General features: G+C 46.3%; 1 protein-coding gene across 9 annotated transcripts in view; it reads right to left on the bottom strand.

Moving 5' to 3' along the window:
* Positions 1-27,935, bottom strand: part of DENND1A (DENN domain containing 1A) — a 279,415-nt gene that overhangs the window by 24,042 nt on the left and 227,438 nt on the right. For 5 of the 9 annotated variants that reach the window (XM_079961977.1, XM_079961981.1, XM_079961976.1 and 2 more), the window contains 4 exons: positions 26,518-26,589; positions 24,776-24,832; positions 14,988-15,119; positions 4,594-4,650 (listed from right to left, as the gene is read on the bottom strand). In XM_079961977.1, coding sequence (XP_079818103.1) covers positions 4,594-4,650; positions 14,988-15,119; positions 24,776-24,832; positions 26,518-26,589 — 318 coding nt within the window. The remainder of the gene's footprint in view (positions 1-4,593; positions 4,651-14,987; positions 15,120-24,775; positions 24,833-26,517; positions 26,590-27,935) is intronic. The other 4 variants (XM_079961979.1, XM_079961983.1, XM_079961978.1 and 1 more) reach the window with 1 other exon arrangement.

The raw sequence follows: 27,935 nt of genomic DNA, 5'->3' as shown, positions 1-27,935 counted from the left end.
GAATGTAAACAAGATGATAAATTGCGGGCAAGAATTGACAAAGATGCAAGTGGGAGCGGAAGACGTGAGGGAGTCCAAAGAAGTTAAGAAATTATGTTATGATATATGTTACATTGTTTATTATATTTGCATTTATGTTTAAAAATCTTAATAAAAATTGACTTAAAAAAAAAAAATAATTGGGAAGTTCAGCCGGGGGGGGGGGGGCTGCCTGACCTCAGCTGAAAGGGCGTTCCATGCAGCAGAATGCTCAGCTCCTGGTGGATATGGAGCATCTGAGCCACAGAACAGTGATTTTCCCAAAGACCTTGGTGATTGGGCAGGGATATAAAGGACCAGGTGGCTCCTGAGAAACCCGTCCCAAATCTGTCAAGGGTCTTGTAAACTGGCACAAGAACCTTGGAACAGGTCTGGCAGTGCACGGGCAACCAGTGCATGCTTTTGAGCACCCCCCTTACGTGCTGGGGATAGTCTGTCCCCATCAATAATCTAGCCGTAGACCAAGCCCAAGGCTGGCCCCACAGAGAGGGCATTGCAACCCTCAAGCCCTGAGGTCACCAATGCATGAATCAATGTGAGCAGGTCATCCCAGCCCAAGAATAGCTGCAGTTGGCATACCAGCTCTAGCTGGGGAAAGGCACTTTAAGTGGTTAGAAGTGCCATTTGCAAGCTGGGCTACTTGAGCCTCCTGCGACAAAGATGGATCCAGGAGAACCCCAAGCAGTGGACCTGTTTTCTCATAGGGAGTGTAACCCCTTCCAGAGAAGTCTACTGGTCAATCTCCACAATGGAATAGGCTTTGGGGGACAAGCAAAGTGCTGCTTTATGAAAGACAAAAAGTGGGTTCTCTCTCTCCCTCTCTGCTATGGCGAGGGACTCAACGCCAGATGCTTCTGACCAAAGGAGTCGTAGCTGACCTGCCCTCCCTGAAGCCCTGGTTTGCACAGCAGGAAATGGCCCTGCCAGCATGCAGCTCAGCATGGATTCAGCATTTTGCATTTGAAATTTGCTATCAAAGCAATGGCATGAGGGCAGCAGCACTGGGGAAGCTGGGAGGACCCCAGCGAGGTCCTGAATGCCACTGCCCCATGGGAAGGAGGGAGGACCAGATGCTAGAGGCCTCGGAGACTGGCCTGCACACAAGGCTGATTCTCGCTCTGCAATCAAGACGGCTTAAGGCGGCGAATTCATGGCAGGAATAGAAGGATTAAGTTTGCGGCAACTTCGAGTGAACTTGCAAGGCGGAGAAACATGGGGGAAAAGAACAACAGAGCTAATTAGAGGAGCTGAGCTGTCAGAGCGCGGCTGCATGGCTCAGCGCCAGCAAACAAAAGGAATGGCTTGGCAATCAGCAGGATCGATGGAGGAGACTGCTTCATTAGGGATGATAAAACACAGAGAGAAGGAAAAGCAAGAGAGAGAGAAAGAAGGAGCAAGGGGGGGGGGGAGAAAGAGGGAGAGGGAAAACTGTTTAATTAAGCCTAAAGCTGGCTTGTCACTGTGCGGCGAACACTTTCACCTTAGGGGCAGCTCTCTCGGGGTAGGGAACGCAGCCCGTTCTTGCCAGCAAAGGCAGCTCCACAGCGCCAGGGGAGGGATGCTAAAGAGGATTGTGTTGGATCCTGAGAGGACTATTATGGGGGAGAGGGGTTGGGAGAAGGGCCAAATCACAGCAGGATTTCAGACGCTACCAAAGAACAGGGTTAAACGCGCACTGAGTGCAAAAGTGCCATGCGCCTGTGCAACAATGTGGAGGGCAAAGGCCAATCATGTGAGGGCTGAATGGGCAGTTTACAGGAATTTCTGCCTACCTGGGGACATCAGCTGACCTTCATGACACATGAGGAATCTGCCTCCCTTGAGCAACTCTCTCTCTCTCTCTCTCTCTCTCTCACACACACACACACAGAGAGAGAGAGAGAGAGAGAGAGAGAGAGAGAGAGAGAGAGAGAGAGGTTCTTAGGGAAAGAGTACTGGAGGCATAAAATGGATCAGGGTTCTGGAACCAGGTTTTTATTCTAAGAGTTGCTGCAGGGAAGAAAGAAAAGGAAGGTGCGGTTTGTTGGTCAGCCCTTAGGAACTGAAGGATGAGGTATTCCGAGGCAGCAGACAGCGGGCTTCCCTCATGATGTTTTGGACCAATAACTCCTATCTGCCCCGGCCACAGAAGCCATGATGCAGCTGGCGGGCACCAGGCTAGTAAAGGCTGCCCCACGTGGATTCTGTGCAGATGTCACTTCCTGAACGCAGCTGCCATGAAGCGCTCCAAGCAACAAAGAATCTGGATAGGAGCGTTGCAGGGTGGATGAGAAGCAGCACACAGCACTAGGTTTGTCCTCCACAAACCTCCATAGTGCCGCAAATGGGATCTGGCTACTGCCACAGCTCGATTAGACTACTGCAATGTGCTCTGTGCATTTGGAAACTTCAGCTGGGGCAGAACGAAGCTTTCCTACCAGTCCAGTTCACAGTGCTGGCATTGAGCTTGAAAGCCTAAAACCAAGAGTGGGGAACTTGTGGCCCTCCAAATGGTATTGGACTCCAATTCTCATCAGCCCCAGCCATGGTCAGCAGTCAGGGATAATGGGTATTGTTGGAAGACAGTATCTGGAAGATCACAGGCTGGCAAGCCTGGGTATAGAAACATATGATTTATTCAAAGGGAGGGATCCCTGACACATTTCTAGCAAATGATCTTCACCGGGGAGAATGTGACTTTTTAAAACACATGCACGGAAATGGAGAGACTTTGCAGACTGTTTTCAAAGCAGATGCCACTGTGAGCTTGGGCTTGAGATCCTGGGAGTACTTTTTGCAGAGAGGAGTCCAGCGAGTAGCACATGATCTGAGAGACTCTGACTGCATGAAACCATCTGTGAAGCTCCCAAGAATCACTTGGGAGCATCAACAGTTTTCCTCCAAGTTGGTTCTGTGTAACCAAAGTCTCCCAAGTTGTGAGAAATTGGAATGCTGTGCAGGGATGTCCCTTCCGACATGTCCTGCGATAAAGCTTCCCATCTAGGAACAACCAGCTATTATGGCACCTTCTGCGGTTAACTCCCAGCCCTCTAATCCACCATGTTTGACACACAGACAGGTGACAATATCTCAGAGGACAACTAAGGCATTGCAGCTGAGAGATCAAACACCCTTGGCAAAATGGGCTTTGATGTCAAGACCAGCCAGCTTGGAGCAAGGTTGCTCAGCAGTATTTTGTCTGTGTAAACTCTTGCTGCAAGGGCCTGCTGGGAGGAGAACAAGGGGAACATGACCCAAAGCTTTTAGCTATAGGGCGATAAAACACAGAGAGAAAGTTTATTTCCTAGGTAATGAATCTCAACAAATCCTCAAGGGTCTCCAGCATCAAGGGCTCTGAACAACAGAGGCAGAAGCAATCAGCACCACCTTTGACACATGTAGGAAGGGAAATTATCAATGCATAAATCCATAACAATGACGTGCTGAGCTGAACACCCACTGCAAAGACATGCACGACCGGAACTAAACTCAGAAAACATGCACTGGAAGTTTAGAGCAAATGGCACACCCGACCTGGCTGCCAACCAACAGGTGCAGGAATCTGAAGCAGCAACAGCAGCAGCAAAATTCCCTTATTCAGTTTTAGCAAGACAGTTTGGAAACTTGCCCTTGGTTTCTTTGATCTCACTTTCATGGAAGAAATTGGATTAAAGAAAACAGGGTTCTCTGGTAAAATGAGGGCTACCAGGTCAAAAACCCAAAGACCGCAAGGAGAGCAGCCTGAATGACACCAACTGTGGTGCAGGGATTTTGGGGTGGGCAGTCAAGGTGTGTTTTTCACAGCAGGAGCAATGGCGTCATCTGCTGGAATGGCGTTTGTCAGGGCCAGGGGGCCTGGGGGGCAGATCTTGTCCAACACAGGATCCTTTTTAGCTTACTAAACTTCACTGCTGACCAGGGATGTGGTCTCACCAAACCCAAGTCCAACATGCTAACCACTCTTCCACACAAGGCACCAACCTCCTTCTTTGGGCAAGGAGGAAGAGTCCTAGAATCAATGCCACATCTTCGCAGGTATCTGGCAATGAGGACATATGAAGGAGAATGAAATGCTGCTAAGACGGGACCAGCATTTCCTTAATGTAGATCCTGTGCCGAATGACAGGTCCTCTGCTTGAAAAGCTACTTGCTTCCAGTTATATGCAGATTACTGAAAGGAAAAATTAACCTGATCTTCATTTAGCATTTCTGTGATTCTGTGACTGCTTTTGTTTTCTTCCAAAACACATGGAGGGCACAGATCCAGAGTGCTGAGGATGTTTGCAAACCTAGGGTCCAAATTTAGAGGCTGATGCAAGTCTTCAAAAGCTCACTAGCTAAAACTGTATGTGGAGCCTAGAGGAACTGAAAGTGAGAGAAAGGTGTCAGCAGAGCAGCAGAGACCCTGCTGAAGGCAAGCGGAGCAACAGGAAGACCTTTAGACTTAAGTCTACCAACGAAAGGGCAGCGGTTCCCTTTTGGGCTTGGCAAGGCCCACCAAGCAGGATTTAGTAAGGCTATGGAGAGCGCAGGGTTAAAGGTGGCAGCAGAAAGGAAGAACGGCCAGCTACTCACGGGCCTGGAGGAGCGGTGGATCTTGGGAGGAGGTGGTCTTGCTGGTCGGGTGCTTAGCTGTGGCATCAAAGCGGAAACTTCAGTCATCAGCAAATACAATGCACACTGGACATTGCTGCATGCTAAATACGCAGTGCCTTAAGGCCTCCTTGAGATGCGCCCCCAAGCTTTTCGCAGCTGACAGGTCTAACACCCCTACAGGGCAGGTGCGAGTAAATGGGGTGAGGAACCATCTCTCGTCCGTTTCAGGAGCCCTTTGGGGGGATTAGACAAAGTCACGGAGGCATTGGTAGTGGTCTATCAGTGGATACTGGATGTGACTCCTCAATGGAGCATCCTTGTTCAGAGGCAGTCTACCTGAATACCAGCTGTTTGGAGGGGTGAGGGGAGAGGCATCACGGGAGGGCTGTTGCCCTTCTGTCCTGCTTGCTTCTCAGAGGAGGCATCCAGTTGGACACTGTAGGAAGAAGGGCGCTAGACCGGACTGACTTTCGGTCTGGCCCAGTACAGCTGCTCTTACATTCTGGGAAAACCATGCATTATATTATATCTTTTAAGATTTATAACACATACACAGGCCAAAATACAGCACTGCAGTCACTGTGAACGTCATTTAGAAGTGTGGTGCTTTTGCAACCCTTGAAATGTGGAGAATCTGGCTGCATCTTGCCCAGCCTGGAGCCATCCAGCTTTGTTTAGCTACAACTTCCATCAGCCCCAATTTCAGTCCAAAACAGCTGGAGGGCACCAGGTTGGGGAAGCCAGCTCTATAAAGGAGCAGAAAGACTAAAACCTTCACTGCACCCCTGTGCTCTGCTCCATGCAGGGGTCTGCAGAATGGTTAGCAAAACCAAAAACGCTATATTCCAAGGAAAGCTGATGAGATTTTCTCCCCCCCCCCCCCCCGCCCGCTTTGTCATGAGAAAATGCAAAGAGCTGCACATGGCAGCCCCTGGGGAATTCTGCAGTGCCCAAACACTCCCCAGCCTCTATGAAAAGTTAAGGGCTAGAAGCTTGCTTTTTTAAATTACAAAAGAAGACCAGAGATCCTCTGGGCATGGACCGTGATACTCAGCACCAAACTCCCATTTGCACAGTGCAACTGCATGGAATGTTTCCCCCTCCTGCCCACAGGAGGTCTTTAAGCAGAGGCTTGACAACCATATGTCAGGAGTGCTCTGATGGTGTTTCCTGCTTGGCAGGGGGTTGGACTCGATGGCCCTTGTGGTCTCTTCCAACTCTATGATTCTATGATTCTATGTAGGACTGGCCACAGGGGACGCATCTCATTCTCCCCGCATTTGAAACATCGTAGTCATGGCCAATGCTGGAATGGAGGTGGCCTGTGAGGAAGGCCCATGTTTCTCTGGCAAGGCAAGTAACAAGGGGAAGCAGAAGGAAGGTGAGCGAGCGAGTCCGACACCCACACACCCACACACCCACTCCCACAGTGCTTTCTCTTTTCAAGTTCAGGAGCCCCCCCCCCATCATACTGCAAACACATATTCAAAGGACGTGAAAATTATATTTACTAAAACCAGCATCCGATTTGCAGTTAATTTGTTGATGCAGCAAAACACATTGTTTCCAAAAGGTCAGAAGTGGAAGCTGTGGTGGAACATCAGCCTAATTACCCGTGCTACATAGATGAGGCTGTGGATGTCCACGCTGGTGCTGCTGAAGGCAGCTAAATTACTGTCACAGGCCTGTTGTCAAAGGAACAGGCAGTGGGGTCTCCGGAAGGGAGGTTGGGCGGAATGCTTCCCGGCTCTTCGGATGGCTGCCGCGATGCACTCTGCACGCGCCCGCTGTGAGGGCATTGGGCAGGAGCCTTGGCCTGAGCCCAGAGATGGTGATGGTGTGGATTTCACACCACTTCTCCAGGGTCTGAAGACACTGCCTTTGATCTCGAAAAGCCCCAGATAGGATGTTGACTTCCTACCCTCCTTTCTTGTAAAAAGAAGAGCTCGCCTGGGGTCCCAGAGAGAACGCTGGGTATCCAACTCTCATCAGCCCCAGACGGCGTCCTCAACAGGAGCTGGAGTCCAGAAACATCTGGAGAGCCACATGTTCCTCATCACTACCCTGTATCAGCAAAGGACAACACACTGCCACCCTATGTTATCATATTTGTAACCTGCACAATAGATAAGAAACACAGCAGAGAGCTCTGAGCTCCCCTGAAGTGATGGGCGGGGGTCTTCTCCAGGCAGCTCCTGCTTTATTCACTGCTACCAGTGAATAAATCTAAGGAAGTCAGATTACCCTCAACCAGAGCCAGGGCCTTTTCAACACTGGCCCCGGCCTGGTGGAACGCTCTGTCTCATGAGACCAGGACCCTGAGGGATCTGATTTCTTTCCGCAGGGCCTGTAAGACAGAGTTGTTCCGCCTGGCCTTTGGCTTGGAGTCAATTTGATTCCCTCCCCCTCTTTCATTTTCCTTTCTCCTCCTGTGATGTGGCTGCATTTTAATTGTTTTAATGTTTTAATGTTGTATTTTAATCTTGTTTTTAAGTTGTATACATTCAACTCATTTTTATTATTGGTTGTTAGCTGCCCTGAGCCTGGCCTTGGCTGGGGAGGGCGGGGTATAAATAAAAATTATTATTATTATTATTATTATTACCAGCGGAGGGCTTCCGCCCGCACATCAATGGCAACTTTGAGGACAATGGATGGGGCTTCCTAGTGCAGAATAACAGTGACTAACAGGGTTCCATAAAATAACGTATAAACTGTGGAGAAAACAGAAAGCAGAGGTTTTCCCCCTCTCTCTCAACACTTGGGTGGATGGTGGTTAACAGATTGAGGTTGAATCCCAACAAGACAGAAGTACTGTTTCTGGGGGACGGGGGTGGGCAGTGAGAGGCATCTGCGTGACAATATGGGAAACAGGATGTTGAACCAGTTAGGCCTTTCACCTAACTACAGGGAACCAGGCAGAGGGCCTTCTCAGTAGTGGCGCCCGCCCTGTGGAACACCCTACCATCAGATGTCAAGGAAATAAACAACTATCTGACTTTTAGAAGACATCTGAAGGCAGCCCTGTTTAGGGAAGTTTTTAATAACTGATGTTGTATTTTTAACCTTCTGTTGGAAGCCGCCCAGAGTAGCTGCGGAAATTATTATTATTATTATTAATAATAATAATAATAATAATAATAATAATAATAATAATAATAATTCAGACCCAGCAGGGCTCTTTTTACGTTCTCAAAAGCAAATATTGAAAAACAATGGAAGGCAGCGCATATCAATCAAGTTTTCAGCTGTCCACAGAATTCTTACTTCTTCACTTCTCACAAGTGGAAACATCCTTTTTTGGATAGCCTCATGCTCCTTCCTATTTGAAATTTAAAAGTGGTGAAAAGATGAGAGGAAAAGCATCCTATTTTAGGTAATACAAGTATCACCAAAAGTTGTCATCCGTCAGATAGTGATAAAAGCACACCTGTGCATGGTCCCAGCTGCACAGTTCAAAGCCAACAGCAAACACCTCCAAAGCAGATGGACAAGACCTTCTCATCATAACCACAAATTGGATACCCCCCCCCCCGAAAGCCATGGAAGAGTCTGGGTTTGTGACATATGCCAGATTCTGAACAAAAGGCAAAGGCAAAACAGTGAATTGGCTGGATTCCAAGTCATGGCCGATGGGATATAAAAGCACACTGCATGGATGCACTGTGCAGCCTTATTTGTGCCTCCCACAGATCCCCATATCCCCCGCCCCCCCCAAGCCCACCTTAGATCATGACCTCCTTGCTTACCAAGGCCCAGCAACCTCCTAAAGGTCTTGCTATCGTGGTTGGAATTTACTTATTTATTTAGAATGTCAATGCCTTTGGGGCAGTCTTACAGAATCAGACTGAAAGTCCAACTTTCCGGTGGTGGCCTCTCCAGACATGGAATGCTCTCCCCAGGGAAGTATGCCTGGCACCTTCACTGTACTCCCTTTCCAGCAACTTTTAGTGGCGTTGCACACATTATTATATGGTTTTATTCGCTGCTACTGAAATTTCATGTTGCTTTTTGCTGTTTTACTGATTGATGATCTGTATGTTTTATTGTTCTAAGCCACCCAGAAAAAAGAGTGAGTGAGCAGCATATAAATAATGAAAATAAGTAAATGTTGTTGTTTAGTCGTTTAGTTGTGTCCGACTCTTCGTAACCCCATGGACCAGAGCACGCCAGGCACTCCTGTCTTCCACTGCCTCCTGCAGCTTGGTCAGACTCATGCTGGTAGCTTCGAGAACACTGTCCAACCATCTCATCTTCTGTCGTCCCCTTCTCCTTGTGCCCTCCATCTTTCCCAACATCAGGGTCTTTTCCAGGGAGTCTTCTCTTCTCGTGAGGTGGCCAAAGTCTTGGAGCCTCAGCTTCACGATCTGTCCTTCCAGTGAGCACTCAGGGCTGATTTCCTTCAGAATGGAGAGGTTTGATCTTCTTGCAGTCCATGGGACTCTCAAGAGTCTCCTCCCGCACCATAATTCAAAAGCATCAATTCTTCGGCGATCAGCCTTCTTTATGGTCCAGCTCTCACTTCCATACATCACTACTGGGAAAACCATGGCTTTAACTATACGGACCTTAAGTAAATACTGATTACTTAATTAAAAGCACTGCTGTGCCTTCTGCTCCTTCAATATACACTGCTGCATAAGGTTAAGAGTTCTGGGCCAGGAGCTGGAAGAGACCGGGGTTCAAATCCCCCCCACTACCATGAAGGCCACTGGGTGACCCTGGGCAAGGGACTGCATATCTCAGCGTAGCCTACCTCACAGGGCTACTGTGGAGATTCAAAGAGGATGGGGGAAACCATGGGCACCACTTAGAGAAAAAGGTGGGATATAAATGCAACTAACAAACAAGCAAACTGCTTCCCAGACGCTTGTCTAGAGCATGAGCTCAATTCATTTTTGGCAGGGTGGGGGAGGGGACAAGAGGGGGAAATTGCTCAGAAAGTCTTTCCAAGTTCCTGAAGCGTGACAGTTGAAATGCCACCAAGAACCAGCAGACGTCCACAAGAAAGTCATTGTGGGCTCCCCTCAAAGACAAAAAAACAACAACAGAGAGGTCAGCTCCTCAAAACCTGGATCACATTCAGCCCAGCGTGCCCAGAAAACCTGTCCATCTCTGGCTTCAGCAGAGTTTAAAATCACACAGCTAATAGGTTAACAACTGTTTTTCTTCTGCTTCAAATGAAGAATATCAGGAAGCCGGGGGAATATTCGGCTTTCCAATTTGTACCGACTGCTCAGTGCTCCCTGCAATGTGTGTTTGACAGGGCTGACATTTTGTACTGCTGTGAGACGGGGGGAGTATGTGTGACATTTTTATTCATGGTGGCGTACGCCCTTGTAATGATCAGCCCCGGTCGATGTGCTTACTGCAGCAGCCCCCAAGCCCTCGGAGAACAAACAGGAGTCGAAGGTACCAGCAGTTCGGCTGCCTTGTTAGACACCGCCAGGATCCTAACGAAGAGCAAATGCTGGAAAATTTCACTGTCAAATCCTCAAGGACACTGTCAGCAGAGAGCTAACTGCATATATTTCTCATTTAAAACAAGGAAAATTCACCAATTGTGCATTAAGCAAAAGACAAAAAGCCACACCAGGTTTTTAAACTTCCTCGCCTTTTCTTCTTTTTAAAACTGGTCATTCTTGCAGCTTCTCATGGGGAGCTGCTGGTTGCCGGGCTCAATGCTGGAATACACGTCTACAAAACCCAAGGCAGACCAGCTGATTTAAGATGAATACCAACAGACATGAGCTTGATTATCTGGGGAGGAACAGAACAGTCTCTCCTCTCCTGCAGATGGAGTCATATATACATAAAACTATCATTCCGGAAACATACCAGCTTGCTGAGCTCTTGGTTGTGTTAGCACAAGAGTATGGAAGTTCAGAGGGGTTTGGGCAGAGACCCTTCAGCAAGCCAACCGTCTGCCCAATTTACTAGAGGCAGAAGATTGCTGTGATGCTCACTGTTCCACTGTGTTATGTGTGTGTGCATAAGGAAAGCAACTTGGCTGGGGTCAAGCGAGCCTCGCTCTACCACTCGCTACTGGCCTCAGTGACCAAGTTTTGCATTTTGCAGATGTATCTGCCTGTCCTTCCTTGTTTCCCTCTTCATACCCCCAACCTCCCAATCTTCTCAAAGCAACAGGCTACCAGCTGAGAACTGCAGAGCAGCCTTCCCACAAGGAGGCAATAGGCTGCAGAGCTCTGTCCCTCCCCAGGCTGCACTTTCTTCAAGCGAGCGAACTGTTCAGGGGAAGAGGGATAAGCACCGCTTCCTGTACTCTCTGGAAGAGCATGGCTTCCACTGAGAATCCAGGCACATCTTCCTTAGGCTTCCCGATGGGTCAGGCATGTCACAGGCATGGCTTAAGGCTGTAACAAGAGTGCGACTGATGGCAAAAACTTCTCCTCCCCCTCGTTTCTGTGGCAGAGTCTTGGTGGAGCTTCACAGGTGTGCACCAAACATGTCATGATGGGCTCCTCTTTAGCACATTCTGCAACAAGATTTCACTTTCAGACGCATTTTTGCCACATAACTGGAGGGGTTCCTGTAGAGATTACATCCTTTCTCTCCCGCTCACTGGGGGATAAGGACTGAGCAGCACGCATGCGTACTATTACACTGGAGAAGGAAAACTGTTTGACAAACAGCTTCAAAAGTAGAAAAATATATATCTCAAAATGGAAACAGATGACTTTTTCCTCCCACCAGCCAGTTATGACCCAGCCGCAGAGTGGCACAGCTGTGAAACGGTTTCATGCTACATTCTGTACGGCATCCCTCTAGGGACACTTCCTGCAGTGGTCAAGAGACCAGGGTATGGAAGTCAGAACCGCCAGCTAAAGGTTGCAACTTGAGCAATAATGGAAATTAAGAACTGGTCTAGACACACGCAGCTCTTCTAGCTCCTTGATCTTGAACTCAAAGCTCCATAAACAGGCAAGAGAATGTTGCAGGTTTGGCTGCTTCAGATTTAACACGCTCAAAAGATTCTAAATACCACCAATTCCCTGCCTTGCCCCGTAGCCACAAGGTGCAAAGAGACAGGAACTGCAGCCGTCCCCACTCCCAAAGAGAGCGAGGTTTCAAGCTCTGGAACTGAGCAAAGGCAGCAAACAGGGTTCTCTCCACACAGCCTGACGGCTGCAATTCTCAAGATAGGGGCTTAGCTAGCTTAGAATCAATAAAATTGTAGAATTTGAAGAGGTAATGTAGCCTAACCCATGGAAATGCAGGAATCACAACTAAAGAATCTCGGGCAGATGGCCACCCAACCTCTGTTTCAATACATCCGCCACCTTCTGAGGCATCTCATTCCACTCCCAAACAGCTTGTCCTGCTTTTTGCGGGACGAGTAATGCTGTGGTGACCTTGTTTTCCCAGGCTGCCTGAGAATCTGCTGCGAAACAACTGCAGAGCCAGAAATGCTCCCATGGCACACAGAAGAAAACCTCCAGCTGGACAGAGCAAGACGTAGCCCAGGTCGCCCTGAAGCTGCCTGGTCATCTAAGCTGGACTTGGGCCCCTTTGCCAGCAGAGTGATGACAAGGTCCAAGCGGGGCACAGGACGCACACCACCGGCTGCTGCAAGCTACAGCCAGGCAAGCCCTAATGAGTTAAAATTAAATGTTGCCGTTGGCTCGCCAGCCCTGTCCCTCCTCCCCTTCAGCTAATCTGTCACTTAATGAAGAAAAGGCCCGCTTGCTTGGTGGCGTAGGACAGGGAGAGCCGAGCTGCCGGCTCACTTTCAGCAAGCTGATTAAGGATTTCAACCCGCAGCAGCCAGCAGACGTCTCCCAGAAAAATAAATAGACTGTATGCAAATGTGTTTGTCACTCTGACAGCACATCTCAATTAAGGCTTCTTGCTGGGGCTGGTGGGCTGAGGAGCTGCCACAGCCACAGCAAGCCAGCCAGCCTGCGCTACTGATATGTAACGCAGCCAGGGTGGTGTTGTGGTGAAGAGTGTTGGAACAGGACTTGGGAGACCAGGGTTTGAATCCCCGCTTGGCCACGGAAGTTCTCTGGGTGGCCTTGGGCCAGTCCTTGTCTCCCAGCCCAGCCTGCCTCACAGGGTTGCTGTTCCAAGGATAAAACCAGGAGGGGAAGCACCACGTACCCCACCTCGAGCTCCTCTGGAGGAAAAGGTGGTTTATAAGAATAGCAAATAAGAAGAAGAAGATTGGGGAGGAGAGGCGCTTGACCCTGACCAACATGAATGCATTTTCTGAATAAAGGATGTCAGGATGAGAACAGACATGGGTAGCAAGGAATAACTGAGGAAGTGAACACCCTTCTTTCACATCTTCCTCTTGTTCTGGGAATGTGCAAACCGCTCCACCCTCACCTGGATTTTCACTCCTTTTTAATTATCTGTATGAGGCACTTAAAAAGCAACATTAAACTTAAAATAATAATAATACTGGGGTTTCTACTCACATCTCCACACTAAAACCCATCCCTTCTCAGGAAAAATGCTTTGACAGCTTTTAATCCGAATTATCACCAAGCTATAAATGTGGACAAAGGTTTGGCAGAATGTGGCGTCTGCAATGTACGGACAGTCGTTAATGTGTTTCTCTTGAGGAGAGACCCAAACCAGCGGAAGAAACAAAGGCAAAGAAAGTGGGAGTGGAGAGTTACTGTAAAAACTACATCATTTTGGAACAATCTCCTTCTGCCTTATTAACCCACCCTGCTAACAGCAGCAGCACACAGATTTTCTGCTCCCCATGTAAATCCTTTGTGTGCAATATACCAGACACAAACTGACTTTGCTTGGTGATTTCTGAAAAGTAGTTGTCTTCTAATGATGAATGGAGAAGAGGGACATTGCTATTCGTTAGAATAAAAAAGGAGCTGTTGGAGCACAGCCCAAAAGCTCTCAGGGTCCCCTGGAAGACACATGAGGCCACCACCATCTTCTGAAGCTAAGCATGTCTGAGCCTGGTCAGCGCCTGAAAGGGGTGACTGCCTGGGAATTACATGTTTGCTGCCTTGGGTTCTATGACAGAAGGAAGGAAATAAGTGTAAGAAAGCAAACGAAGCAAACCTGTATTGATAAACAAAGCGGAAGGGAGATACATTCCTGCAACACAAGAGCAACTGATCTCAAACTCATTCACTCACGCAGAGAAAAATACTCCAATAGCTGGGCAAATGCAGAAATTTCATTAGGAGGCTCTGAAGCCCCGTTCTAAATATACATGTCTCTCTCCATGTGTGTATGTTAGAGAGTGAGTGAGGTTTGCATAAAAGCAGCCTTTATAAAGATACACCAGTGAATGATTGCATCTTATGCATAAGGAGACATGAGTTTTCAAACCTGTGTGTGCATTTAAATGAAAATATTTGGTGCCTTAATGTGGCATCCAACACTACTGTTGTTTAAAAGCATTAAAGCGTTTAAAAATAATAGTGCTATTTCAGTATTCAGTATAATTATACCTACCGTCACATGGACACTTGGAGAAATCAGGTATTAATTCACACCTGCCCTTTAATATTTAAACTTCACAGACTAGTACGGAAGATTAGATTAAAATTAAAACTGGGGCCAACAAATCTTGTGACAACAAAAAGTGAACCCATCACACTTCTCTCCCACCACCACCCCCGCCAAGACGAAAGCTGGAAAGTTGATCTCAGTAGTTTTGTATACGTTTTTCTAATTATTATCTGCTCCAATCCTGGCTAAGTTTCACAAATATATTGCCAGGGCCATAATAAAAATAACCAGCCTACAGAGCACCAGAGTCAATACAGAAATATGCTATTAAAGAACCATTAATTGATTTTCCAACCACAGTTCATTGCTTTTTCTGTTCAAAGTGTGCCGAAGTGCTTATTATAATAAGCCGCTCGCTGCTGACACTAATAATTGGGCTAGATAACAGAAGACACCTTAAACGGAGTCACAGGGAAGGAAAAAGCTGTCGCCTCCGCGATGGAACCGGCAGGATGCTTCCCCTTTCCAGGTTAATACATGGCAAGAGATCCTCAGAAGTATGAGCAAGAGAAACACAGGCAGGGGCATGCTATGCAAGCCTTGTGAGGGCTTCAGATCTGAGTCAGCTGCCACTTCCAACTTTAAAGCAAGCCACTTGTGCGAAGCAGAAGATGCTGCACAGCTCCAAACCCAGGTGTCTTTGTAGCGATGTGCAAAGTCTGGTTTTGTGCACACAATAACCCTTTCACACAACATGGATTGCCCATGATCCAACAGATTTTGGGGCTGCACATGACCCAGAACTGCTTGGCTTCCCAGGGACCAATATGAGTCTGTGTGTGCATCTTCCTACAGAGAAAGCAAAAAGGAAGCCAAGGTGTTTGAATCATGCACTTCAAATAATTCCGACCTCCCCTACGTACCTGCCCAAAGTGCACAGTGATTGGCCTTCTGTCCTCGTGGAGTCTGGGATCTCTTTGTTCAGCCAGTGGGGAAGGAGTTGTCCATGGCAGGGAGTTTTCTGGCACAGTGGAGCAGCCGTTCTCTGCAACGTCCTGTATGGTAGGAAATGGTGAATTGCATGGCCAGGAACACTCTTGATTAAGGGCGAGGGGCAAAAAGGAAGGACTCGGGGATAAAACTGACTGAACAAGTTTTGATGTTAGGAATGACAACAGCAACAACAACAACAACAAAAAAGCATAGATAAAAGAAACCAATTAGCATATAAGCCACGGCCACACTTTTGTTCTTTCACAAGTTATATAAAAACTCAACACACATGCCACAGAATAACAAAATATCCCCCAAATTCCAACTTTGGATGAAGTGGCCCTAAGTAAATACATAAAATTAATCAGACACATAAAGACTGTCCACCAAAGACAAACCATTGCACAATCCAAAACAAAGCATATGGAATAACAAGACCTGCTGGAGCAGAGCCAGGCTGGCGTCTGCAAGGGAAAGTCCTGTCTCACAAACCTATTGGAATTCTTTGAGAGCATATTATTAAGAGCTTATGGGGTGCCATGAACACCCTTTCTAATTCCTGGACCCTCCCTTCTAAGTCCTGGGTGCTAGACACTGGATTTAACATGTTAAAATCAAGCCAGCCTGGCTTTCTGTGCTCAAGAGATCACCTGACAGAGGGGCCATTAAAGGTAAAGGTAAAGGTACCCCTGCCCGTACGGGCCAGTCTTGACAGACTCTGGGGTTGTGCACCCATCTCACTTAAGAGGCCAGGGGCCAGCGCTGTCCGGAGACACTTCCGGGTCACGTGGCCAGCGTGACATCGCTGCTCTGGCCAGAGCCAGAGCCGCACACGGAAACGCCGTTTACCTTCCCGCTGGTAAGCGGTCCCTATTTATCTACTTGCACCCGGAGGTGCTTTCAAACTGCTAGGTTGGCAGGCGCTGGGACCGAGCAGCGGGAGCGCACCCCGCCGCAGGGATTCGAACCGCCGACCTTTCGATTGGCAAGCCCTAGGCGCTGAGGCTTTGACCCACAGCGCCACCTGCGTCCCAGAGAGGGGCCATTAGAAGAGAACAAAAGGGAAGGTGAGGAACCATTAAGGGACACAAAGGAGTGGCTGTATGCCAGAGGGCAGAGAGGTAAGGTCCCTCCCTCAGCTCTAAGACAGCAGAGACAAAGCAGAGTAGAGTTTAGGAATGCAGTTGGCCTTGATGTGAGCTGAAGGGAAAAGGTGGCAGTCTGTTAAACACAGTAAGCTGCAGCAGAGGGAGCTGGGCCATGGGAGAAGAAACCTCTTGGAGAGTTAATGCTGTGAGCATCTCCATATATCCTAAAGACACCACAGTCTCCGCTGTGTCTCATTTCCAAAGGAAACACAAACCCCAGCGAAGCACCTGGAACCTCTGGAATCTCACACCTCCCAGCATATAGCAATATAGACAGAGGCGATCTAGTTGACATTGTGTACCTGGACTTTCAAAAAGCTTTTGACAAAGTACTTCACCAAAGACTCCTAAGTAAGCTTAAGAGCCATGGAATAAGAGGAGAGGTCCTCTTGTGGTTAAGTTGCAGGAAGCAAAGAGTAGGAATATATGGAAAGTTCTGCAAATGGAAAAAGTGGGGCCCCCTAAGGATTGGTATTGGGACCTGTGATCTAGAGAGTGAGCAGTGAGGTGGCTAAGTTTTCTAATAACACTAAATTGTTCAGAGTTGTTAAAACAAAAAGATTGTGATGGACCTCTGCAAACTGAGTGAATGGGCAGGAAAATGGGCAAATTCAATTCAATGAAAAGAAAGTGAGGGACGTTGGAGCAAAAAAACCCCCTGAATTTCACATATGTGCTCATGGGGTCTGAAGTGGAGGTGACAGACCAGGTGTGAGACCTTGGGGTCATAGTGGAAAGATTGAGGAAGTGTGCAGTGGCTCTGTGTGAACAAAGCTAATTCCATGCTAGGGATCATTAGGAAATGAATTGAAAATAAAACTGCCAATATCATAGAGCCATTATATAAATATCTGGTGTGACCACATCTGGAGTAGAAGTAGTAGTAGTAGTACTGGACCCATCTGACAGGGTTGCCCCAGCTACTCTGTGTACAGTTCCAGTCACCACACCGCAAAAAGGATATTGTAGAATTGGAAAAGGTAATCAAATTTATTTTAATACTGATGCAGAAGTGGGTTGTTACCTGTGAGGGAAAGCAAGAGGAAACAAGGAGGACCATTTTGTAGTATCTGCCAGCAGGTAATTTTAGATAGTTCAAGAAGAGGCACAGAAGTTGAGGGCTTGCAATAAAGTAAAAGCCCACAGAGGGTTTACCAACCATATTCTTAGAAGTGCTTTGTATAAGGTATGAAATAGATATCAGTAAAAAAATTAAATATGGAAACTAATTGGGCAACATATACTCACTTATTAAGAGAAGATCAAGGACAATTAAAATTAAAATCATTTGAGGAGATAAGACACTATCTTACCGATTGGCTCCAATTTCATCAATTAAATAATGTTTTCAATTCGATTAAAAAATTAGGTTTTGGAAAAGAAGAAATTACAAAAAGTATTATTAAAAAACAACAAGAAATTATTATCCAAAACTTATGATTTGATACTAGAATGGGAATTAAAAGAGAAATAAATAAAAGAAGTAATGGTCTAATGGGCCCAAGACATCGGCCATGTAATACAGATAGAACACTGGGAAAGACTTTTGAAGTTGGGTATAAAATTTACCGCCAGCCATTCCATAAAAGAGAACAAAATGAAAATGTTTTATAGGTGGTATATGGCACCCTCCAAACTTGCCAAAATATGTAAGTTAAAATCTAATCTATGCTGGAAGTGTGAGGAGGTGGAGGGGACTATGATACATGCATGGTGGGGCTGCAAAAAAGTTAAATGATTCTGGGGATGTCTCTACAATGACGTAAAAAAGATGTTAAAAATTTCTATAGAGAAAAAACCAGAAGCGTACCTATTGGGTATCTTAGGAAAGGACATTCCACAAGATAAGAAAAAAATATTCTTATATGCCATAGCCGCAGCCAGACTACTCCTTGCAAGGGACTGGAAAGGAAATGTTATCCCCCACAAAGGAAGATTGGATCTGTAATTTAAGCGAATTCATAGAGTTGGTGAAGTTAACAGCAACCATAAGGCATCAGACTAATGGGAATTTAAGGTCAGAATGGCAATGCGTTGAGGATTACATGAAGAAACATATTCTAAGGATAATATGTTGGTATGTACAGACTAAGTTTGTAAAGTAGAACACGAAAAAGGTAATATATTAAGGATATTAAGGATGACCAAAAGACGCCCTGTTAGTAAGAATCTAAAGATTAAGAGATGATGAGTATTGGGGGAGGGAACCCACATGGGTGTATGATTAGGTTTCTGTCTTTGTTTCTGGTTATTTATTTATTTATTTATTTATTTATTTATTTATTTATGTTATTATTTTGTGTTGTTATTGCTAACTGAATATTGTGTACCTTTGGAAAATAAAATAAAATTGGGGGGGGGGAGAGAGAGAGAAGTCGAGGGTTTGCTATCGAGGCCCCTTAAAACTGCAGTTGACATGTTATGGGAGCCTGAGAATGGCCAGGTCAGGAGTGTAAAGCCCTATTGTGGATGTTTGCCCTTGGAGAGCCAGTGCTTGAACTGAATCCAGGCCATCTGAGTATCCCCTGGTGGATATTTTAAACATTCACTGGCCAGCAATAGATCTCTGTTGGCTACAGAAAGACCTCTACTATGATAAACACCCCCCCCCTGGCTTCTGTCTCCTTGTGGGGCACTTTGTTGACTGTGCACCAACTTCCTTACAATAATGCAATCTGTTACAGTAAGTTGTTGCAGGGCACACTGGTTCACTGGCTCCTTTCCCTTCTGCACATGCAAATGTCAAGTTTGATTTTTGAAAACTCTTAAAATTAAGTAAGCTGTACCCAAAGCTAACTAAATGCCATGTCAAAGCGCCTTCTATACCCAGAGTCTCCCACAACACTGACAGGGGAACCCAGTATTGTCTACCCTTGACCACCAGTGACTGATTCTCCAGGGTCCCAAGCAGGGAAGGGTCCCTCTCACCACCTGCGCAAGGATCCTTCTTCCTGGAGATGCTGGCGGTGCTCATATCCAAGACCTTCAGGAAGCTTGGTCTACCAGTGAGCTATGACCCCTCCCTTGCTGGTTTTGTGAGTAATTTTGAACCTGGTGCTTAATCAAAGCAGGGACGAATCCACAAGCTTACATTTGATTTAACAGAGAATAATCAGGAAGGTAATTACAGCTCTTGCTTTCAGGACTGACCATAAGAAACAGACAAACAAACAAAACCAACCATAACTCATGTTTCATTGAAGCTTTGCAATGTGCAAATATATTTAAATGTAACGAATCAATCCATTAGTTAAAAGCGGGACAGCTGATAATATTTTTAAGTAGTCTTTAATCGATTGCTAGTAAGGAACGGTGGGAACTGACAAGCCAACACCTTTTGGCATTTAAGAAAATTGAACTAAACTAGTGACTTGAGTTCATGGTTAGGTGAGTGTGTGCGCATGCATGCCATGTAATGAAAACATGTTGAGACGAAGCAAGATTGAGGGGCAGTCTTTGCAGAGACAGGGAGGCAGGAGCTCCTAGAAGATCAGAGAAGACTGAAAGCTTGGGACAATCAGTTGAGGAAGAAAGCCAGCAACCTGGTGATCCTCAGTTTTGAACCCCTTTGCAACAATGTCAAGGAAACAGTGCTTGGTAAATATAGAGAGAGCACTGAACGCACACATGACCCCAAAGCCAGCTGCTTTGATGGAGTGACCTTTGACATGCCCCCTCAAGTTCTACTCTTGCTCAAACACTATAATGAGACATGTAAGCTGATAGCCAATTAGAAATGATTCTTTTGGACACAGGATGACCTAACACACTCAGGTCAAACAAGACAAAGGATAGATGGACCTTATGAAGAGCTTTGTCTGCTCCAGACAGAAAAAACAAGAGGACTTTTCAGACCCAGCTGGTGGAGCCACCGTCCATCAAGGCAGGCAGGAAGGGTGGCAGCGGAAATTAAAAACTTGTTAAAGAGAAGCCCCTAGACAGAAACTTTGTATGAATGGTACAATACCCTCTTGTCTTTGTAGAACACAACAAAGTGGGCATTAGGGGGGCAGGAGCCATGGATGTAAGAGACACAACTTTGTCAAAGAGATTGAGACCATATCTGGCAGAAACGAGCAAAACAAATCAGAAAAAAGAGGTCAATGCCATTGCTGGAACACCTTGACAGGTGGAGGAGAACAGCCCTTGTAATGGTGTAGTTTCTCAGGTGGATTTCAAGAGTACACAAGCACAGAAGGCAAAACAAAGGCCTGGTGAGAGAAGGTGAAGAATTCTGTGAGGTCCTTTTGCAAACCTCTTGAGCTATTTTTACACAGAGTGGCGCTGCAAGGTAAGGGCCCAGGTGAAGAAGTGAAGGTTCACCAACCTCCATGACCTCTTCTCATTTCAACTTGACAAGTCCTGGCGGGTTTTCCATTTTGAAGGGGTAGGGACAGACATATGTCTCCTTTGGCAATTCCATTGCTCAGGTAACACAGAGAGATGCCCTTCATCCACAGAAGAGTTACAAGGAACAAAGCAACTGGAGATCCTAAGCAGCCTTTGAAAAATCACATCAAGAACATGTAAGACGGGTGTCCAGCTGTGTAGAAGTAGTTGTGTGTCCTGCAAATCGACTGAGATGTATGCATGAGCATTACAGCACAGGAGATAGTGTTCTGAAACTGTTCAGAAGAGGACAAAGAAAAGGCGCCACCGAAAAGGAGAACGAGGGCACAGAAGCAGCTGCATTCATTTGTGGCAGCAGGAAAAAGAACTGCTCAGGTGACTAAGTGTTCATCCACCGAAGCTTATTCCAGACAGCACTGGAGAAGCATTCACTTGGGTGGTGATTCACTCTCTTAAAACATGGGAAGCCACTTGGTTGATTTGAACAGGTCACCTCCCTGGCCTTAGGCTGAGGTTTTCAACACCGTACTGACCAAAGCAAGCTGCAGCTTTGACCCTAAGAACATTTGTGAAAGGGACCTCACGCTTAGAAAAAGACCAGTCTCCTGGTGAAATATTTAAAAAACAATGCTAGCTCTACTCATTGAAATCAATGGGCACAATTATTTATTTATTTCATAAAACTTATATACTGTAGGAAAAAACCTCAAAGCAGTTTACAAAAAAAAAGATTTTGAGTTCCTCTCAATTTCAACCGACTTATGTACATTCATTTCAGTATGCCTACTCTTATTAGAACTTGGTTTGATACCAACCCACTGGTCCTACAAGAAATATTTGCTCTGACATGTCGAGTTAAGCTGAGCATTCAAGACCAGCTTCCCAAATACTTGGACAATACAGCAATGGGCCAGATGCCTACAAAGGCCCTCTGTAGGGAAGCCTCTCTTTGGAACGCCGAAGGAAACACTGGGGGTTTTCAGAAAGCACACAACTACGTAACTTTTTATCAAGGGTTTTGAGAATGTGCAGTGCTTTATATTTATTTATTTATTTAAATACCAGGGAGGTGCATAGCAATACAAAAACCATTAAAAGCAATACCAAACAATAATTAAAATGATTGGCCACCCAAGGAATTTTTAAAGTAAATTGTTATATATCATTTTCTTTCTGCTTATTGTGCTATTGGTTGGTTGTTATTTGAATTGTCTACTGTCTATTGCATTTTATTGTTTTGTTGTACTGCAACGTGCCTTGGGGCCTTTGGTGAAGGCCAAGTTGCCAGTAAATATTCCCATCTCCCCGGGGTGGTGTGGGCACCTGAAGCAGTGACCCAGTGAGATCCCTCTGACTCTGTGGGTTTCTGTGGGTCTCTGCCAGATCCTTGATTCTGGAGGTTTGAGCCTCTCTTCCTTTCATATGCCAGGACAGTAAGAAGTTTTGCACGGACCAGACTCCTCCTCTCCCCCTGCCCCAGGTATATTACATATTATGCTCAGGTGTGAAGGGAAAGGAACTGTTCTCTGCCCATCCATGCAGGCACACCTTCCCCAAAGAATAATAATAATAATAATTTATTATTTATATCCCGCCCATCTGGCTGGGCCTTCCCAGCCACTCTGGGCGGCTTCCATAAAAACCAAAAATACAGTAAAATCACACGTTAAAAACTTCCCTGAACAGGGCTGCCTTAAGATGTCTTCTGAATGTCAGGTAGTTGTTTATTGCTTTGACATCTGCTGGAAGGGCGTTCCACAGGGTGGGCACCACTACCGAGAAGGCCCTCTGCCTGGTTCCCTGTAGCTTTGCTTCTCGCAATGAGGGAACCGCCAGAAGGCCCTCGGCGCTGGACCTCAGCGTCCGGGCAGAATGATGGGGGTGGAAACGCTCCTTCAGGTATACTGGACCGAGGCCGTTTAGGGCTTTAAAGGTCAGCACCAACACTTTGAATTGTGCTCGGAAACATACTGGGAGCCAATGTAGGTCTTTCAAGACCGGTGTTATATGGTCTCGGCGGCCCAGTCACCAGTCTAGCTGCCGCATTCTGGATTAGTTGTAGTTTCCGAGTCACCTTCAAAGGTAGCCAAAGAACATCCATTTTATGGCTAAAAATCTTTGGCTCATCAAGACGGCGGTCTAACATAGAACAAGCTTCCACCCCGCTCGTACTGTGGCATTATAGGCCCCTGGAAATGGTGCATCTCAAAGGCACCGCAAAGTACAAGGGGTTGAAGGACAAGGCTTCTCTTGGAACTAGCAAATAAACTAGCAGCCTCATTTGCAGCCGGCCACTGATGCCTCCCTTTCACCATTTGCAGGGCCAGAAAACAGTGCCCTCCTCCCTCCTCCTGGCTCTTCCCTTGTGCTGCCCAATTCTACGGAGCCGGGTTTCAAAAGAGACAGAGTAAGATGATAGCTTGACATGGACCACCTTCTTCCATTTGTGAAATGGGGCAAGAAAGGCTGCCTTTACTTTTATTTTATTTTTAAAAAATGTCCCTGGGCATGAAATGAAGCTGCCATGCTTTTTCCTCTGTTAACAATCTTTTCCTCTCATTCATAAGGAGGCAGTGGAAATGATTGCAGATGCTTTTAAAACCCCAGACCACAAACGGAGGTGGTATGGGAAGGCAGCTCCATTCAATCTCTGCGATCATATTAGAGGAGGACCTTACATACACCAGCCTGACCTCTCCAGAGGTCAACCCAGCATTACCCATTTGCAATTCAAACCCAGAGATGGAGCAGACCAAGGGCAAAAGCAGGCTCTTGATTATATTTGAGAGGTCATCATTGCTATGCACAGTCAGAGAAAGCCGCTTTCCTGTCTTCAGCGCATTTTAAAATTCCTCCCATTGTCGTACAGAAAAGCCACTCCTTATTTGGCAACCAAGATCGTAAAGGTGAGGCTTAAGGTTTGGTTCTTCCTTGCCAAAGCTGGGACACTTTTCATGTTAATGCTGGAAAATATGCAGGGGGTAGCGAGGTCAGTTTCATGGCAGCCTCAAATTAAATCGGCCAGGAGACGGGGGAACACCAGCCCAGTCTTGGGAGCTGGGGAGGGAGGCTCCCACCCTAGTCTGTCTCTCTCTCTCTTGCACACAGGCAGAATTTCACTTGCAAAAGTGAAGACTGTCATTAGTGAAGGAAACCAAAGGCAGGATCTGCAATGCCAAATGGAAAAACAGCTCAGGCTGGGCTGATGGATCTATCAACAGGCCCATCCAAAGGTTTCTTCCATAGGCAGCAAAATGGCACCAGAGATGGTGTCTGTCTAATATTAAAGACACAATCACACTTGGTTGTAGGATGCCAGTACAGCTTCTAAAGAATGCTTTAAAGGTAAAGGTAAAGGGACCCCTGACCATTAGGTCCAGTCGTGGCTGACTCTGGGGTTGCGGCGCTCATCTCGCTTTACTGGCTGAGGGAGCCGGCGTTTGTCTGCAGACAGCTTCCGGGTCATGTGGCCAGCATGACTAAGCCGCTTCTGGCGAACCAGAGCAATGCACGGAAACGCCGTTTACCTTCCCGCCGGAGCGGTACCTATTTACCTACTTGCACTTTGACGTGCTTTCGAACTGCTAGGTTGGCAGGAGAAAGAATGCTTTACCCGTTGCCAATTTTGCATGGAAACTGTTTTCCACATAGAAAATGGCGTGCAAAAACTGACCTGTAAGTTTAGCCATCACGAGTGTACATACATTGCTGCATGGATGTTAAACAGATGCGTGTGCAACCTACGCCATCCACACAAGACTTGCCTACCGTTGCCACACAGAACTTTGTGCATGTGTGCAATAAATTTGTAACAACTGATGCAGCGCCAGGGATTCTCGACTTCTCTCACAGAAGAGAAAGAAAGAAAGAAAGAAAGAAAGAAAGAAAGAAAGAAAGAAAGAAAGAAGAAGAAGAAGAAAGGAACAGTTCCACGGTTTCCGCCTGAGCAAGGGGCTGCCACCTCCAATGACTTGCCTTATCTCTCCTCCTCCCTTTTTTTTTGGTGCAAGGGGCACACATCCCACATCAGGTCTTAATGTATTTGGTTTTTTTGTCTGTGAATATTTATAACAGTAGGAAAAATCCAGGACAGCTGGTAATGCATTTTGAAGTGTGTTAACAACACAGCACCACACAGCTCTCTATTGATCACATAATGCTTTTCCTGGCCAAGTAGTTCTTATACTTTTTTTTTTTTTAAGAATACAAACTTCAAGTACCTTTTGCTTCAAGCGGTTTTTCACCTCCTTTATTCCCATTTTTGCATGATCTTTTGCCTGCATAGAAAAAAAAAGGGCGGAGGGAGATTAATTTAAGTCAGAAACCCTGTTCTGGCTGCAGAGGCAACTGGGCTTCATTTCCTCCCATCAAGACCCACCTTTTCTGATTACTGAGATTAGGGAGGGGTGGGGAAATTGGTCCACCAAACTGAAGACATAATGGGTATGGGAACAAATACAGATACAAGAGGTTAAAAAACAATATTTAATGAGAGGGAAAGAGATTTTGTTTGCAGAGAATACGCTGCCTCCTAAAGCCTAGGTTTCCTGCTCTATCCTCTAATTATTTTTGTGTGTGTGTTGCATGGTAAGGGTAAGGGTAAGAAGCCTGACTAGGGCAAGACCTGACTCTTAGCAGCATCTAAGGGAGGCTCATAAGCACACTTCCTGGCTTCTCTGCACCACCACTCAGAGCTTGATTCTGGATGGTGAGAGAATATCAGTTTCATAATCTATTTCGATCCATACTGGCTGAATGTAAGTTAAGGAACGATGGCAAGTGTGAGTTCCACCAAAGCTCCCAACGGCAATTTCCTGCCCGTGGCCTCCTGTCCTATAAAGGGCAAAGCTGGAACACAAAGGAGGAGACTCTGCTCCAGGCCGGGTCTCTGCCAACTTTGGTACGCACCTTCTGCTATGGGGCAGAAGGGGAGATGAGCTCTTGCTGGAAACCTTTTTCCTACCAGCTCCACTGTTTACTTGAGAACTTACTGGTCTCTGGTTGCAATTTAAAGTCTGAGTATCCATGTGTGACTTATCCTCAGTGCCTTTGTTAAATTTCTGCTAGAACAGCATTGCTTCCATGTAAAGGTAAAGGTAAAGGTAAAGGTAAAGGTACCCCTGCCCATACGGGCCAGTCTTGACAGACTCTGGGGTTGTGCGCCCATCTCACTTAAGAGGCCAGGGGCCAGCGCTGTCCGGAGACACTTCTGGGTCACGTGGCCAGCGTGACATCGCTGCTCTGGCCAGAGCCAGAGCCAGAGCCAGAGCCGCACACGGAAACGCCGTTTACCTTCCCGCTGGTAAGCGGTCCCTATTTATCTACTTGCACCCGGAGGTGCTTTCGAACTGCTAGGTTGGCAGGCGCTGGGACCGAGCAGCGGGAGCGCACCCCGCCGCAGGGATTCGAACCGCCGACCTTTCGATCGGCAAGCCCTAGGCGCTGAGGCTTTAACCCACAGCGCCACCTGCGTCCCCATGTACATTTCCCTAAATTCCTCCTCCTGCTGCTTCTTATCCTACTAAAGATCTAACAGCAGGTGGCAGGGCTTGCAGCACGGGGAGGGGAGGAGAGAGAACATTCACACTGCATCACTTTCTCCTCTTCATACTGATTGTTTAGTCTTTTTCTTCCATAAAAAAAATTTCATCCAACAGTTTTATGCCAGCACCTTGAGAACCATTTCAGTGTCTGATTGATGAAAAGCTAATAATGATTATTGCTACAGTATGTAGCTTTTATGCAGTTTCCGAGGGATTTTTCATTTTTAATCTAGTAACAAAAAATACTTTCTGTCCTGACTTTTTAGCCCTCTATTGTTTCATGCACCTACTAGTTTGGTCAAGTTACATGACTCACACGAAGGACACATTGTGTAGCAAGCAGACCGCCTGTGTGCTTAAAAGCAACCCCAGCCTTCCCTTATATATTTGCACCTCCTATGCAACTCTATGACACTTACAAACTTGTAGACTGTCTTCATGGCAGGGTTTGCCTTGGTCTTGACTGTATTCAAAATGGCACCACTTCCTTTCTGCAATGAGGAAAAGGAACAACATGGTAAACTGTTACTGGGGTAGAAGAGCCAACATAACTCCCGGTTTGGAATGCAAATTTCTGCACACACACACACACTAAAAAGAAGTATTGCAAACACACCTGAGCAATACAAAAGGCTTCAGGCATTTTGCTCTTAACATCCGGTTATTTAATTTCTTAAAGGAGGAAGCAGGGCAAACACTTCAACGTTTTCTTGAATAGCCAGATACGTGTTTCTAAGTTCATTGAGTTCATACTTCATTTTTGTCATATAGGAGGCTATAGCACCAAACAAATATGGTGTTAAACATGGAAGAATGTCTGAGTTCTCAAAGATCACTGTAGCAGGGGAAGGAGGGAGTCAGTCTCCATTTGTAAAACCTATCTGTGTATCTATTTCACCACATGAAAATATCTGGTATCTTGAGTGTGAAGTGCCTTCTCCCACATCAGTCTGAAACTGCTTATGCCCACCGTTCTTCCACCGTTGAGAGGGAAATGAGGGCGGAACGGGGGATAGGATAAATCCATCTCCTTCCAGAAGGGCCGAACTGCACGTACAGGAGGCACAACCAGGAAAGACGCACAAGGCTCTGATATGTCAGACAGAATAATCTAGTAGTCCAGTTAGTGTTTTATTTATTTTGCATCTCACGTTGGCTTTTGCTGCATAATGTATTATTTTGATAAATAAAATCCAGCGTGCACAAAAGACGGATACCCTCCCTGCCAGCCCTGGCCAGCTCCCACAAAGACTTACTCAGGCACAGCTATTTTTTAAAACTAATAATTAACTTTGCCCAATACTAGTTTTTAATTTACAATTAACAGTGAGCTTTATTCCAGCGAACCATATTGCAAATATTTGTGCCCTTGAGAACTGGATGATGATGATGATGATTAATTTATTAATTCATAGCACTTCTGTTTCTGCAGCTCTTGGAATACTATTTGGCATTCCAAGAGAATGTCAGAGGAGCCCGTCGGATGTTTTCACAGAGCTTCTTTTATTTGTCTCAGAACCCCGAGTGATCAAGGATGCCCGGTCCTCATTTCCCGCCTGACAGAAACTGCTCTGCTTAGAGTTAGTTTGGGGCTTGGAACACAGTGAGCTTGCTTCTGCTAATTATTTCTTTTGCCATTACTATCTTAAATGTGTGTAATACGGAGAGGGAGAGACTACTTAACCACAACTCCTGGGATCTATTTTGGGTCTGCTGTTCATAAATATTTATCATATGGCAGTTAATCTGTATCAATTAAGTTAACAGCGGTACTCCAAACACCAAAAAGGTGCCCGCCTCCTGCCTCCCTACCTTGTAGCAAAACCAACAGATTTTG

Source organism: Podarcis cretensis (genome assembly GCF_951804945.1).
Source record: "Podarcis cretensis genome assembly, chromosome: Z".
NCBI lineage: Eukaryota > Metazoa > Chordata > Lepidosauria > Squamata > Lacertidae > Podarcis > Podarcis cretensis.
This window is presented reverse-complemented; position numbering and strand designations above follow the sequence as displayed.